The following is a 12804-nucleotide window of genomic DNA, read 5'->3' on the forward strand; positions in this document are numbered from 1 at the left end:
TGTTTTGGTCAGGAAAAGTTAAGAGTCATTCAGTAAACTCTTCTCTTTTGTAATGAAAGTAGGATTTTAGTTTGAATAGCAGACAAGCTGTCAAAGCTGGTTTAAGAAATAAAACGCAATCTCATTTCTGTGCCCATCTCCCTGTAGTTGTATTTTTATTCTAAGTGTGATGGGAAGGATTATTGGGTTTTTTAAAAATTGTTTTAAATTCCAGCAACATGCAGGTATCAAGTTTCATAATGTGCCTGTGAAGATATTTGTTTAAAGTAACATTGTCGACTTTTTTCTTTAAAGGCAATTCTGTACCTGCATCAGAGAATATTAAATGTTGTATTTCCAAGGGCTTATCAAATATTCATTAGTTTTCTTTTTCTGTAGTCAAGTGTGTCAAGGGCAAGCCTTCTAAGTCCTGGAATGAAACGCTAATGAACTAACGGAACCTTAAAAGCTGCTATTGAATACTCATGTTAGAAAATATACATTACACAGTGGGGGGAGTTGAAGGAGGAGGTGTTGAGATTCAGCCCCAGAACAAGTTGTATCTAGATAGGATACAGACTCTTCCTGGGAAAATACTGAAATGTTGTGAGAGATTTTATTCAAAACAACTTTGAAACAATAAGTAAGGGTGACTGTGACTACCCACAATTAACCGTGCATTAACTTCTTCACTGACTATGATCCGTCCCTCTTGGAATACTAAATAATATGTAGAAATAGCCAGTTACAAGGGTGCGGGATGGACAGACAAAGCATATCTTGAATATGGAGTAGTACGAGTCTGATTTTATGAATATGAATAGCACACCTGAGTGTGAGGATCAGTTTCTGTTGCTGTTTTATTTGGGCTGTGTCTAAGCTGATAAACCTGAGAATGACTGAAGTCAGGCCTTGGCTCCATCACAGGACAACATCAAGTTGTGCAACCAGTCCCACGCCTGGGTTTGTGTTGGAGAGGAAGCTTGGGCAGGCTTGAGCCAAAGCATCCTCTTACCAAGTGCCTTTTCCTACTGTGAAATCCAGACATGGCCTACGAGACTGTTGTCAGGTCATTTGCAGGTTTTTAAAGTGACCTTAATTTCTTCAAGGTGCTTTAGGAGCTATATGCGAGGTAAAACATGGCATTGGATGCACATAAGTTCTGATAATTCACAGACTGCTCAATTTGCAGTTCTAGAATTGGTTGTACTTTTTGAAATTGCTTTAAACTCTGAGCAACTCAGTTCCCCATGGGACACTGAATTCAAAATAGGAATCATTAAATTTTCTATTTCCAACAAGTTATCTGCAGGCATCTGATATTCACTTTAGATTTATGTGCTTCATCAAAAATCAAGTTGTAGATGATTAATCCACTTACTGTGAACATTAGTAGGACTCAGCAACAGTGCTTGGCTGGTGATCCCATCAACTGCAGAAGCTGGGAGCTGGAATCTGTACCAACATTGCCTGAAATGTGATGCCGACGCACATGAACAAAATTGGGTGCACACTGCCTTCAAAATGTGAGCAGAGGGAATCAGCAGCCTACTGAGAGCTTTAACTACTTAATGAGGAATGTTCTGCATGCTGTGTGTTACATACTGAACATTTTCGTAACTTTTAACTGCTCTCTTCTGGCAAAAATGGACTTAACTTTTTATTCATTCAACTTGTATTAATTTCAATTCTGAAGAAGGCTGGTTTGGTGGCCCTGGAGTGTCTATACAACCATTCTGTCATGTAGAACTAAGTGTTGTCCCTCAGGGGGAAAAGAGAAAACCTAAATGAAGAAAGATAGCTTTATCTGGTCCATTGAAACAAACAAGAAACAACTATTTTTTTTTTAAACTTTTGAGAAATGAGAAAAGGATCCTGATAATTTTGGTCTTATTTGAAGATTTTTCTTCAATGTTTTCCCAAAGAATTTCAAGCCATGTGCTTGGGCCACAATCTTTGGTTTAAAAAAGGGGGTCAGTGAAGCTGTTCAGCTGTGTAACAAGGCTGAATTTGTCTTGCAGCTAGTCAAAACCTAAGTTTTCATAACTTCTTACAGTGAAAGGTTGCTAATGTTTCAAACAAAAAATTGTCTCTTCATGTGACCTTCCTAAAATGATCATAAGGCTAACTCCTTTTAGATTTATGTGTTTCATAAAAAAACCCCAACCAAACCCCAAAAAGCTTGGCCCAGTTAATGCCCAATTATTGTGGACAGTAGCAGGACTAAGGAAGAGAACTTTGTTGATCCCATCCACTGGAGAATCTGGGAGTTTGGATCTGTACCGACTTTGTCTGAAACATGGTGCTTGCCCACATGAACAAAAATGGATGTGTTTTTAGGTGGTCATTGCCTTCAAAATGAGACAAGATGGAATTGTGATGAAGCAGAAGGATAGCATAAAGTGAGGGTAGCACATGACTTAATTTCATCTCTATCATGACAACCGTTTGTGAAAAACGTGCTAGAGTCTGGTCAATCCATTGCCTAGTATTATGTAATATAATATTAAGGAAGTATCTTTCTTAATGTAAAGTAAATCCCTAAGCATTTTTCTTTGACTGATAAAATGTTCCTTCTTGCATGGGCCATTGTATTTTCTTCTTGCATGTTCTCTGAACCCTCTGACTATTACAGTAACGTTGTAGGTCTTCTTATGTATGAGGTTTCATCATGCTAGGTGATGTGCAAGCTCTGTCCAGAATGTCCTGATCCAATGAGTTTACAGTTTAAAACAAAACTCAACAAGAGATAAAAGGAATGAGTGTCTTTGCTCAAAATCAGTGATGTATATGCTATTGTGTGCACGGCAAAATGTGTATATCTCATTGTTTTACATTGCTATGAATGGAAATTGCAGGATTATCAAGAAATTTGTCACCAGATTAATGTTTTTTTCTTGCCTTTGTTTGCTCTAACCTCCGAAAGATGATTTCTTTAGGATAACAGAGTAGGATACTCAGGGAATTTTGGAAATGACTGAATGTTTTTTTTCCTTTAAGGGTAATAAAGCGCTGTTGAATGTAGGTGCACAGTTAAAAATTTAGATCTGCTTTGCCGAGTGCCAAGTGCACTGTGGCCTTTCACAGTGTCAGAGTGGAACAAAACAGTAATAAATAGCTTGTCAGGCCATTCTACTTCTAGTTAATCCCTTGGTATTTGCCATTTTTTTAGAAAGGATCTGAACCAGAATGGATTCCCTTTCTGAAATACAGCCCAGAAACAGGTGCTAATTATTTACGTAATATTAGATTCAGTGCACTGCGGAATGCACATTTAATCCTTATTACATCTAAGTTGTTGGTGAATTTTAGTTTGGCTAGGTTGAATGTAATTTTCTGTTCTTTTCAGGCAGAAAATATTCACAGTTGCCTGAAATCACCAAAGTGTTGCTATTAAAGAGGCTGCCCAATATTTTATCTATTAAAAGTTCTCATCCAGATTGCAAAATGCAGTGCTGATTTAGCTCCAGTGATCCTCGGCCTCCACAGATTTGTTTGTTTTTTTCCCTCCTTCACTGTGTAGAAAGATGCTGGAGGATGCTCTAGGACATTCTAGGAGCATCCCAAGGGTCATTCTTAGCCCACTGGTGGCTTAGAGTCTGATAAATTCTCTGTCCATGTTACAGAGAGGTTTTCCAAAGATTTGCTGAGATTAATTCACTTAGGTAATATAAATCTGGTCGGATTTGCTGACTTCAGGTGTCTCACACAAGGCCGAGGCTTTTTGGTGTATGTTGGTGTCAGGTGCCAGGAAGAAATGAGCTATGAACGTCTAGCAGCAATTTTGTAGTTAAGGCAAAAGCAGAAAAGCCTGTTCGGTAAAAATCAGCCAGCCAGTGTAAGATTGTTTGCTTAGCTCATGACCAGAAGTTCAGACCGGATGATAAGTGTTCAGTGCAGTCCCTGAGTCAGTCCTTTCTGAAAGATAACAGATTTAGAACATTTGTAATTGTGGGGCTTGGTGTAATAACTTTGTTTCATTGATTGAAGAAAGGAAGCCATAAACAAGATGCATATATCAGATATAGGTAGATATATGGGGTTTTTTTGATAGACAGATATATCTTGTGAGTCTGAATATAATAAATTTGCCAGGCCTGCATTGCAAATTTATACTTGTTTCTCAGAAAAAAGCGCAATTCTCTCTACTGGTTGTAGAGACAACGTTTTGTTGTCTAACTAATGTTCTTGGTTAGAAAAATGCAACCATTCAGTATTGTACCAGCCCAAATGATCTCCAGTGGCACACAATACTCAGTCGGTGTGATAATACTAAACTCGATCATACCCAAAGTACACAAAATCAGTTTTGCTGCAATGTTGCAGCTTGGATTAAAGTGTCAGAAGGGAGGAATTCTTGCTTACGGCTGCTGTTCTGTCTCCCTTGTAACTAGATTTTTTCAGTGAGATTCAAGGTTTTGGTGTTGCAACGTATCAGCATCCTGCTGCCACGTTTTCTCTTGCCTGTTCCACTGGGACCCGGACTGTAAGCTGCCTTTTCCAGTAGGCTGGTTGTAGAGGATATGATATTTTTTTCTTCTTGCTGGGCTGCTTCAAGGTATTCAGTTTCAGGTTGGGGATTAACATAAAAAGAGCCATTCCCTGAGTGACTTGTAAGTAGTATTTAGGGAAACATAAAATATATTAGGTTTATTTACTGAAATAAATAATATTAAAAAGGATGAAGAGCATTCCTCTTGCTATTTGGTTTACTAGCAAGTGACAGTTTAAAATTATAAAAATCGAAAGGCAAAAAGAGTTAGTAATTTGCTGCCGTTTTGAAAGAAATATGTTTCTTTCTTGATATTACGCAATGGTACAATTTCAAGCTGTTAGTTATGTAAGGAACTACATAGGCACTAGATATTTTCAAAAACCTCCTTAGACATCTTTTTGCCTCTTTGGGCCTCTAGCACCTTAGAAAATTTTCAAGTCTTCAGAGAGTTTTTTTCGGGATAATACTGGCTATAAAATGTCTATTAAGCTGAAAATCCAGAATAACAAACACATTGATAACATGTTACAAACCCTAGCTCAGGGAGGCATTTAAACACATCATCTATTCATGTACTATGCCGTTGCCGTTGGAGTGCTATCATGGTGGTAATGTATGGTCGCTTAAAAGTAGCTAACCATTGTAGCAAAGGAGCAACTACCCTCAAAACACCTTTTCACTTGGCATGTTTTACTGAGCGTAAGAAAGTTTATTACCCCTTCCAGCTCTTTGGCTTGGTGTTAATTTTTATGAGATCGTGTCCTGGACGTTCTGTTTTATTCAATGCTTGACAGTGATGAATGAGTCGCAGATCAGGCAGTAAATGTTTTTTATGTCTTTAAGAATCCTCCGTGAGGGCTGTCTCCACGTTATTTAGCTGTATTTTATCTGTTCATGTGCCCCTACCAGAACTGGATTTGTGTTTCCTTATTTGTTCATATTGTCCTGGATTTGTAACTTTGATAGCAGGATTGTGGATCCTAACACACTGGCCAAGCTCTGCCACTGCAGTGAGAGAGGTTCAGCTAGGTTTACTCTGAGTCCTCCCTGAGAGTACGAGTGATTGATGACTGCAAACTAAAGAGGTGGTTCAACCAACTCCACCTGTAACACGGAAGGCATTTTCTGCCCGTGAATATCCTGTGTTTGTCAGCCATTGAAAATCCAAAGGAAACCTGATGTTTGGATCTGTTCCTAGGACCATCTGAGGTGCCCTTCAGGCCAGATGTGAACCATAATCTCAAGACCATTAGGGTCAGCCTTGTTTTCCACTATGTGAGAGGTGGACAGCCTTAAATTTTGCTGTGGTTGGGTATGGGGGCTGTTTTTAGGGTCCCTTCACAACCAAATGGAATTCAGATGATTTAGCGAGGATTTAAGAATTCATTGCCACTTTCTGGATGAGTTGTACCCTGTCATGGTGTCCATCACCAAGGCTTTTCCTGCTCCCAGACTCCTGGCCTACATGTGAGAGCTGTCTGCTGCTCTCCTGTGGCCTAGATGCAAAGTTTTATCCATACAAATTTGTGAATCATTTGGGGATGATCAGTAAAAGATGTATAATGATCACTGACGCTGTTAGTATTAGCATGAGGAGCTGTGTGGTTCTGATGTCTCTTTTCCCTCTTTTTGTTTCAGTTCATCGCCTTTGCCTCTTTATTCTTCATCCTAGTTTCAATCACAACCTTTTGCCTGGAAACGCATGAGGCTTTCAATACTATTATAAACAAAACTGAGCAGGTTGTCAATGGGACAGAAACTGTGCTACAGTATGAAATTGAGACAGATCCTGCCCTGACATATGTGGAAGGAGTCTGCGTGGTGTGGTTTACATTTGAATTTTTAGTACGTGTTGTTTTTTCCCCCAACAAACTCGAATTCATCAAAAACCTCTTGAATATCATTGACTTTGTGGCCATTCTGCCGTTTTACCTGGAAGTGGGCCTGAGCGGGCTCTCCTCCAAAGCTGCTAAGGACGTGCTTGGTTTCCTCAGGGTGGTAAGGTTCGTGAGGATCCTGCGAATCTTCAAGCTCACCCGGCACTTTGTGGGACTCCGCGTGCTGGGCCACACTCTGCGAGCCAGCACCAACGAATTTTTGCTGCTGATAATATTCCTGGCACTCGGTGTTTTGATATTTGCCACCATGATCTACTACGCAGAGAGGGTGGGAGCCCAGCCTAATGACCCATCAGCGAGTGAGCACACGCAGTTCAAAAATATCCCTATTGGCTTCTGGTGGGCTGTAGTCACCATGACCACCCTGGGATATGGGGATATGTATCCACGAACTTGGTCAGGCATGCTGGTGGGAGCCCTGTGTGCCCTGGCGGGGGTGCTCACCATAGCCATGCCCGTGCCTGTGATTGTTAACAATTTTGGGATGTACTATTCCCTGGCCATGGCAAAGCAGAAACTGCCGAGGAAACGGAAGAAGCACATCCCTCCTGCTCCTCAAGCCAGCTCACCCACCTTCTGCAAGACAGACTTGAACATGGCCTGCAATAGCACACAGGGGGACATCTGCCTGGGCAAGGACAACCAGCTGATGGAGCACAATAGATCATCAGGTAGGACCCCAATAGAAATGCATGTCCTCTGAAAACACTTTATAGACCAGTATGTTTGGTAGGGGTCAGAAAGCAGCCAGTCTTTCTGCCAGGAGAAGACATAGCTCCCACCCTTCTCCCCTCCAGTGTTTGCGTGTGTCAGTCTCATAGAGGACAAAATAGTTATAGCGATGTTCCCAAACCTCTATGTAGCTGGTCTATACAGTTTTGCTTGCTCTGTTGAGAATGCTTTCCTGCTGATGATATCAACCTTTTCTTTTGCCTGTTGTTTGTTGCGTCGTATGGATGTTTCTTGTTTTTCTGCATGACTGTGACTATTTGAGCAGCCACCGTGTCCCACCCTGTTGGACTCCATGGTGTTTTGCCTCAGTGTCTGTCTCTTGTGTCAGCTTTGCCTGTGCCACATCGTGGCCTGTTAAGCAAGATCCTACAAAGAAGTAGTCATTTAAAAGGAGCAGGTGCTTTACATCAAAAGCCCAGCACTCAAAGGAAATAAGAAGAAACTCTCTTTCTAGCTTTCTTTCCATTTGGCATTCTGCTTCCCTGGCTAGAAGAACCTCCTTTGTCTGTGTTAGATGAGACATTGCATGATATTTACTATTAATTGAATGCTAGTAGTATAGCTGATGTAAAGTTTGTCAAGAAAAATGAAAATGACAGCCCTTAGCTACATCGTCATTATAGTGTTGATTTTTATGATTTATATTACCTCACTTGTTAGAGTTCCAAATGATGGATAAAGAGTATTCTGTGCTAATCTCTGTGAAAATGCATATCAAATGACAGCCTCTGCCCCTCCAAACCACTGCCCCATATTCCGTATCTCTTCAAATTAAAGAGTAAATATATATCTCTCAGTATAATTAACACAACTTTTTTAGCAGCAAGGATTTTTTCGGTTGTTTTTTGAATGTTTTTATTCTTAAACCAAGCACAATCCGATTACGAAGCTCACATACCAGTCATTAGAGGCCTGTTTGACAGCTGCTAAAGAATAGTAAGAGCAAAACCACTCATGACTGGTGTCACTTAGTAGTTGAAATTTAGTATTTAAAAAGAAGAGTCTGGAAAATCGGTCTCTGAACAATATCCATCTTTGGTCTGTTGCTCTGTTACTGAATGGCATTTATGTTCAAAGAAACTCGGTTTCAGTCTCCGAGTAAGTGTTCACAGAAAAAGTTAACACAGCTTTTTGAACATCCGAAATATATTTAAGAGGATGGAAACCCTTGAAAGGACTCACACTGAGGGTGGAATATAGTTAGTTTTACAGTGCTTTGACTGATACCCGCTTTCAGACAACATCTTTAAAGTGTTAATGATAACAGCTTTTTCGTGCCATCAGGGCCTACTAAAGGTATTCTGGAATGGAGGACGCTCAGTGTGATCAGAGCAAAGAGACACTTCTCTGTGTCTGCAGCTTTATTTACAAGGTGCTATAGTCCTTGAAGTTAGAGAGAAAGCGGATATGCAAAAAGGACACATTTTAAAGTATTAACTTTCTCTTCAGTAGTGCCACCGCTCACATTGTGCACTGTAGCTTTATTTCTGGTAGAGAATGCTATTAGAGTCACTAGGAATTCTGTGCGAAACTTCAAGGCTGGAATATAGCCCTTTGCACTACCCATTCAGAAAAACCCATGCTCAGGTTTAAATGCAAGTCAGTAACATGCCGTTACCTGTTATGTACTGTATTGAGCAGAGATTTTTTTTTCTTGAAGTGTGGCGTGAATCTGAAATAGTAGGTAATTTTAAAAGAGAGTCCTTTGGGAGTGCCAAATCAGGAGAGGTGAGTTTTTCTGTTTGACAAAATAAACTACACAGACCAAAGACAGCATTTAATGTTGGGTACTTATGATGACGGGCAGTGCAAGTGTGATGAGTATAGAAATGAAAGCTCTGTGTTACTAAACAGATTTGAGTGCCAAATATTGGAAATTTAACCCTTCTGGGGGAGGGGTTGCACTAAAAATATGCTAAACAACATATTCTAAGCAAAAATGACTAACACAACTTCTTCTTTACCAAAAAGAATAGCCACAGTAGTAAATGCTTGTTTGAAATATCCAAGGCTGACTGTACTCTGAAAAGTTAAAATCTATAATAGGCTGAGCCTTGATTTGATTATTTCTTATTTCGTGTTAGTTTAGTAGAACTTTATACGGGATTTTAAAGAAGAACAGGAAAAGTCAAAAGATCATTTGTTCTCGAATAAAATAAAAAAAAAACCAATCGCTTTTGGCCATTTTGTACTCATTAATGGTGAATTGCATTCTTGTTTTCTTCTAATGATTTACCTTATAACTATTTTTGAGTGATGGGAATATCCGGCATTCAGCATAAGCTCTTTGTGATGTCTCATTTCCTCATTCATTATTGTCTGTAAATGGGCATGGTGCTTTAACCAGTGTTATCAGGTGAAGACAGTGCAGGAAGTGAGCAGCCACTCTCACCTGGTGAAAGGCTCCCTCCCATCAGACGCTCTAGTACCAGAGACAAAAACAGAAGAGGGGGAACATGTTTCCTACTGACAACAGGTGATTACACGTGTGCTACTGATGGAGGGATCAGGAAAGGTATGGACTTCTTTCATTAGATCATAAAAGTTTACTCAGCAATGTGGTTGTGAAAAGCAAGCTTAGAGTAAAATGTTGTGCACAATGCTCTAAGAGGAAAGACTGTACTCACAATGTATCTTTTTTCTTTATTCCTAGTCATTCTTTTCTTGTTTTCCTTTTAGAAACACTCATCTCCTTTAATCTTCACAAAATGTGCTTGATGTTGGACCCTCATTTCACTTTTGTCTTCATTTGTCTGTTACCTTTAATGGAAAAGCCTGCAAGTCAGACCTCGCTCATCCAACCACTCATCACTCAATACCATTTGTCATTCTAAAAGACAAATTAATTATTTAATAACTTTCATCTGCACTTAATAACTTAGCAAAAATTACAGCTAAATAAATTACACTTAAAAGGTTGAAATGTCAGAAGTAAGCAGCATCTTTGTTCTGAACACAACAAAGCACATCATATGAGATGCTATTTAGATTTTATTTCAAGGAAAATTTGAGTTCATAATGCCACAAAGTGCTTCCTCTTTGAAGCACACCGCTTATACTAAAAGGTGACTGTCTACCCCAACCAGAATTCAACTAAATAACACAATAAACAATGTTTGATCTTGCAAGGTGCTAAAAATGCCTTTCTAGTTATTCAGCCTCTTCAAATCTGATTACTCACTGTTCGGTAGGATGGGGTTCCCCAGGCAGAGTTTGCAAAACCTTCTGTCATTTTCTGTATCACCCAGGTGACTAAAGGTGGGGCTGTCCCATCAGGCCACAGCTGGCTATGGCTAGAAGCCTAGCCTCAGGGTATAGACCCCAAATCAGCAATGCCAGCGGTAGTCTTGCTGTTTCCTTAGATTAGAATTGCTTTGGTTTCTTGGCAAATTGTTATCATTCCAACAGGTTTCATGTTCCTGAGTGCTGATGTGCAGTTGTTCACCTCAGAGTTCATCTGCAGTAGCCATATGGCACTGGACAAACATTTTTGGCTGAGATTTTTCTGGTTCTTGTGTTTGTTTTTTTTTTAAACTTGCTTTGTGCACAGCAAACGTGGCTATTCCAGCAAGCCATAGATGCTAAAGAACTTCTCTTGGATTATTCTGCAAATGCTTGTTTTACATTTCAAAAGGATGAGATCAGTAGGTTGAACCTGTGAAGGCAGATATGCAACCAGAGTTTGATGTGTATGGTATTTGTAAAGAGTACGATTGTCTCTGTGTTTTACATATTCCTATATATAATGTTTAGACTAAATGGGACTTCATTGCAAACATGTTTTTGCATGGATTTAGGGCATTTTCCACTGTGTGTATATTTCTCACTGTCTTCTCAACAACTGGGATTATTTACAATATCTCTCATGGTAAGGGTCCAGTCTTTAGAGGAGGTCAGGAACACCTGAATAAGGCAGATTGCCATGGCATCTTGCAAGATAAGGTTCTTGACTTTTAGAAATGTTAGTATAAACATTTGAGTGCTGTTCATTTGTCAGCAACTGTAATTGGAACAGATCAGAAATAATAAAAGAAGTTACCCATTAGCTACTAAAGATGTATTCATATAACAGTAAAACATATTTTGTAGTGAGACCGCATGAATATTTTCATTTCAAAATCCAGATTCAAGAGAAAATTTTTCCATAGTTTTTGCTAGAAAATGGGGCTTGAGTTCAGAACTGACAGTTCTGCCCTTTGATTGGTTCTGATGATAACCTTAGTCTAGGCTGAAATGTTTTGGCCACTGGCTTTGAACTTTATTTTGTATAGAGCAGGGAAGTTAGCTCATAAGCAGAAAACATCCTCAAGTAGCATCCAAATGGTTTTGAATACTTGGATTTAATTCACACATCAAGTCTATTGCTTTTTCATTTTATTTTTTCCCTTTCTTTCTTTTGGTACATCCTTCTTGTTTGGTTCGTTCCTGCGTTGGTTCTTGGTTGCGTTCAATGATTGTTTATTCTGAGCTTTTTTCCATTAGCATCTTATCTCCATCTCTAAGGTGATACCGATTCAGAGCTGATCCAAACCCCACTGAAATACGCAGAAAGCACTGATTGTGGATCATGCTTCTATCTCTATTCATCTTGTGTGGTTTTCATTTTTGAGGAGTTCCTGTTTTCTTTATCATCTTTACTATCTTCCTCTATCAGTTCTTTGCTTTTATCATTAGAAAAGTATCAGGAAAAATATTTTTAAGAAATAGTTTCCTAGTTTCTGTGTAAAAAAAAAAAAAAAAAAAAAAAAAAAAAGCTACCTGATTCTGATTCTTTTGATTTTTTTTGGTAAGCTTTATGTTTACAGGGGAGGTTAAATATTCACACTAGCAGTGTGCTTCCCTTCTATTCCCCTCTCAAACATGATTCTTTCTAATCTTTGTAAATACTGATAGAAACTCAGAAACTGGAGGCTGTTTTTGAAATGTATCAGAAGTCTGTGACGCATCACAGTCTACCCTGCCCTTGCAATCTGGAGATAACATTGTACAAACTTTTAGCAGACGTGAGGTTATACATTTGCTGTTAAGTACAGTTTTACAGTATGCAATTCTCAGTAGGTAAGAAATATGTTAATTGTTGTTAGGGGACAACCTAAGATACGATTTTTCCTGAAGATGTTAACAACCGTCTGTTAGCTGTCTGTTATCTGGAGATCTGGAATTTGAGCCACTAACTGTTTCAATAAGAAACAAAAATGTCTGGTGACATCCTGTGTAATGTTTAGCTGTATTGTCGTTGACATTTTATAGTTTCTATGGGAAAAGTCTCAGTATTTCCCTGTAAGCAATTTATACCTGAGTGTCTTAACCTGCCAAATGCTTAGACACATACTTGTCTTCAAGAAGATAGGTAGTGCCATTGAAATGAATGGGGCTTCTCGTGCTTGCGGTGAAGCACGTATCTATGTACTTGAGGAGCGAGGTCCAGTCTGGCTTCATCTTTGTTGTATTTCCTTTCCGATACCTCTCTCCAGACCGATGGGCTGATCTTTTTCTTCATAAGTGGGATTATTCAGGTGGTATTGAAAATACTTGAGCATAAAGATAGTGAGGCAGTGAACGGCAAGGCTTTCCCGACATTTTACAGCGTAGCCTCTACACGGTGAGAACAATCTAGATGTAGCAAAAAGTCAGTAGCTAGAGCCCACAGTGTATGTGAACAAAAATGTCTGCAAGTGCAATGTTCCCTCCAAATTGTGA

At 39.3% G+C, this 12804-nt stretch overlaps 1 protein-coding gene across 7 annotated transcripts in view; it reads left to right on the forward strand.

The window, feature by feature from the left end:
* The window catches only part of KCNC2 (potassium voltage-gated channel subfamily C member 2), a 104905-nt gene that overhangs the window by 88215 nt on the left and 3886 nt on the right, over positions 1–12804 (forward strand). For 4 of the 7 annotated variants that reach the window (XM_063322924.1, XM_063322926.1, XM_063322927.1 and 1 more), the window contains exons 3-4: positions 6113–7043; positions 9452–9619. In XM_063322924.1, coding sequence (XP_063178994.1) covers positions 6113–7043; positions 9452–9619 — 1099 coding nt within the window. The other 3 variants (XM_063322930.1, XM_063322931.1, XM_063322929.1) reach the window with 2 other exon arrangements.

The sequence above is a fragment of the Chroicocephalus ridibundus genome, chromosome 1 (genome assembly GCF_963924245.1).
Source record: "Chroicocephalus ridibundus chromosome 1, bChrRid1.1, whole genome shotgun sequence".
Lineage (NCBI taxonomy): Eukaryota > Metazoa > Chordata > Aves > Charadriiformes > Laridae > Chroicocephalus > Chroicocephalus ridibundus.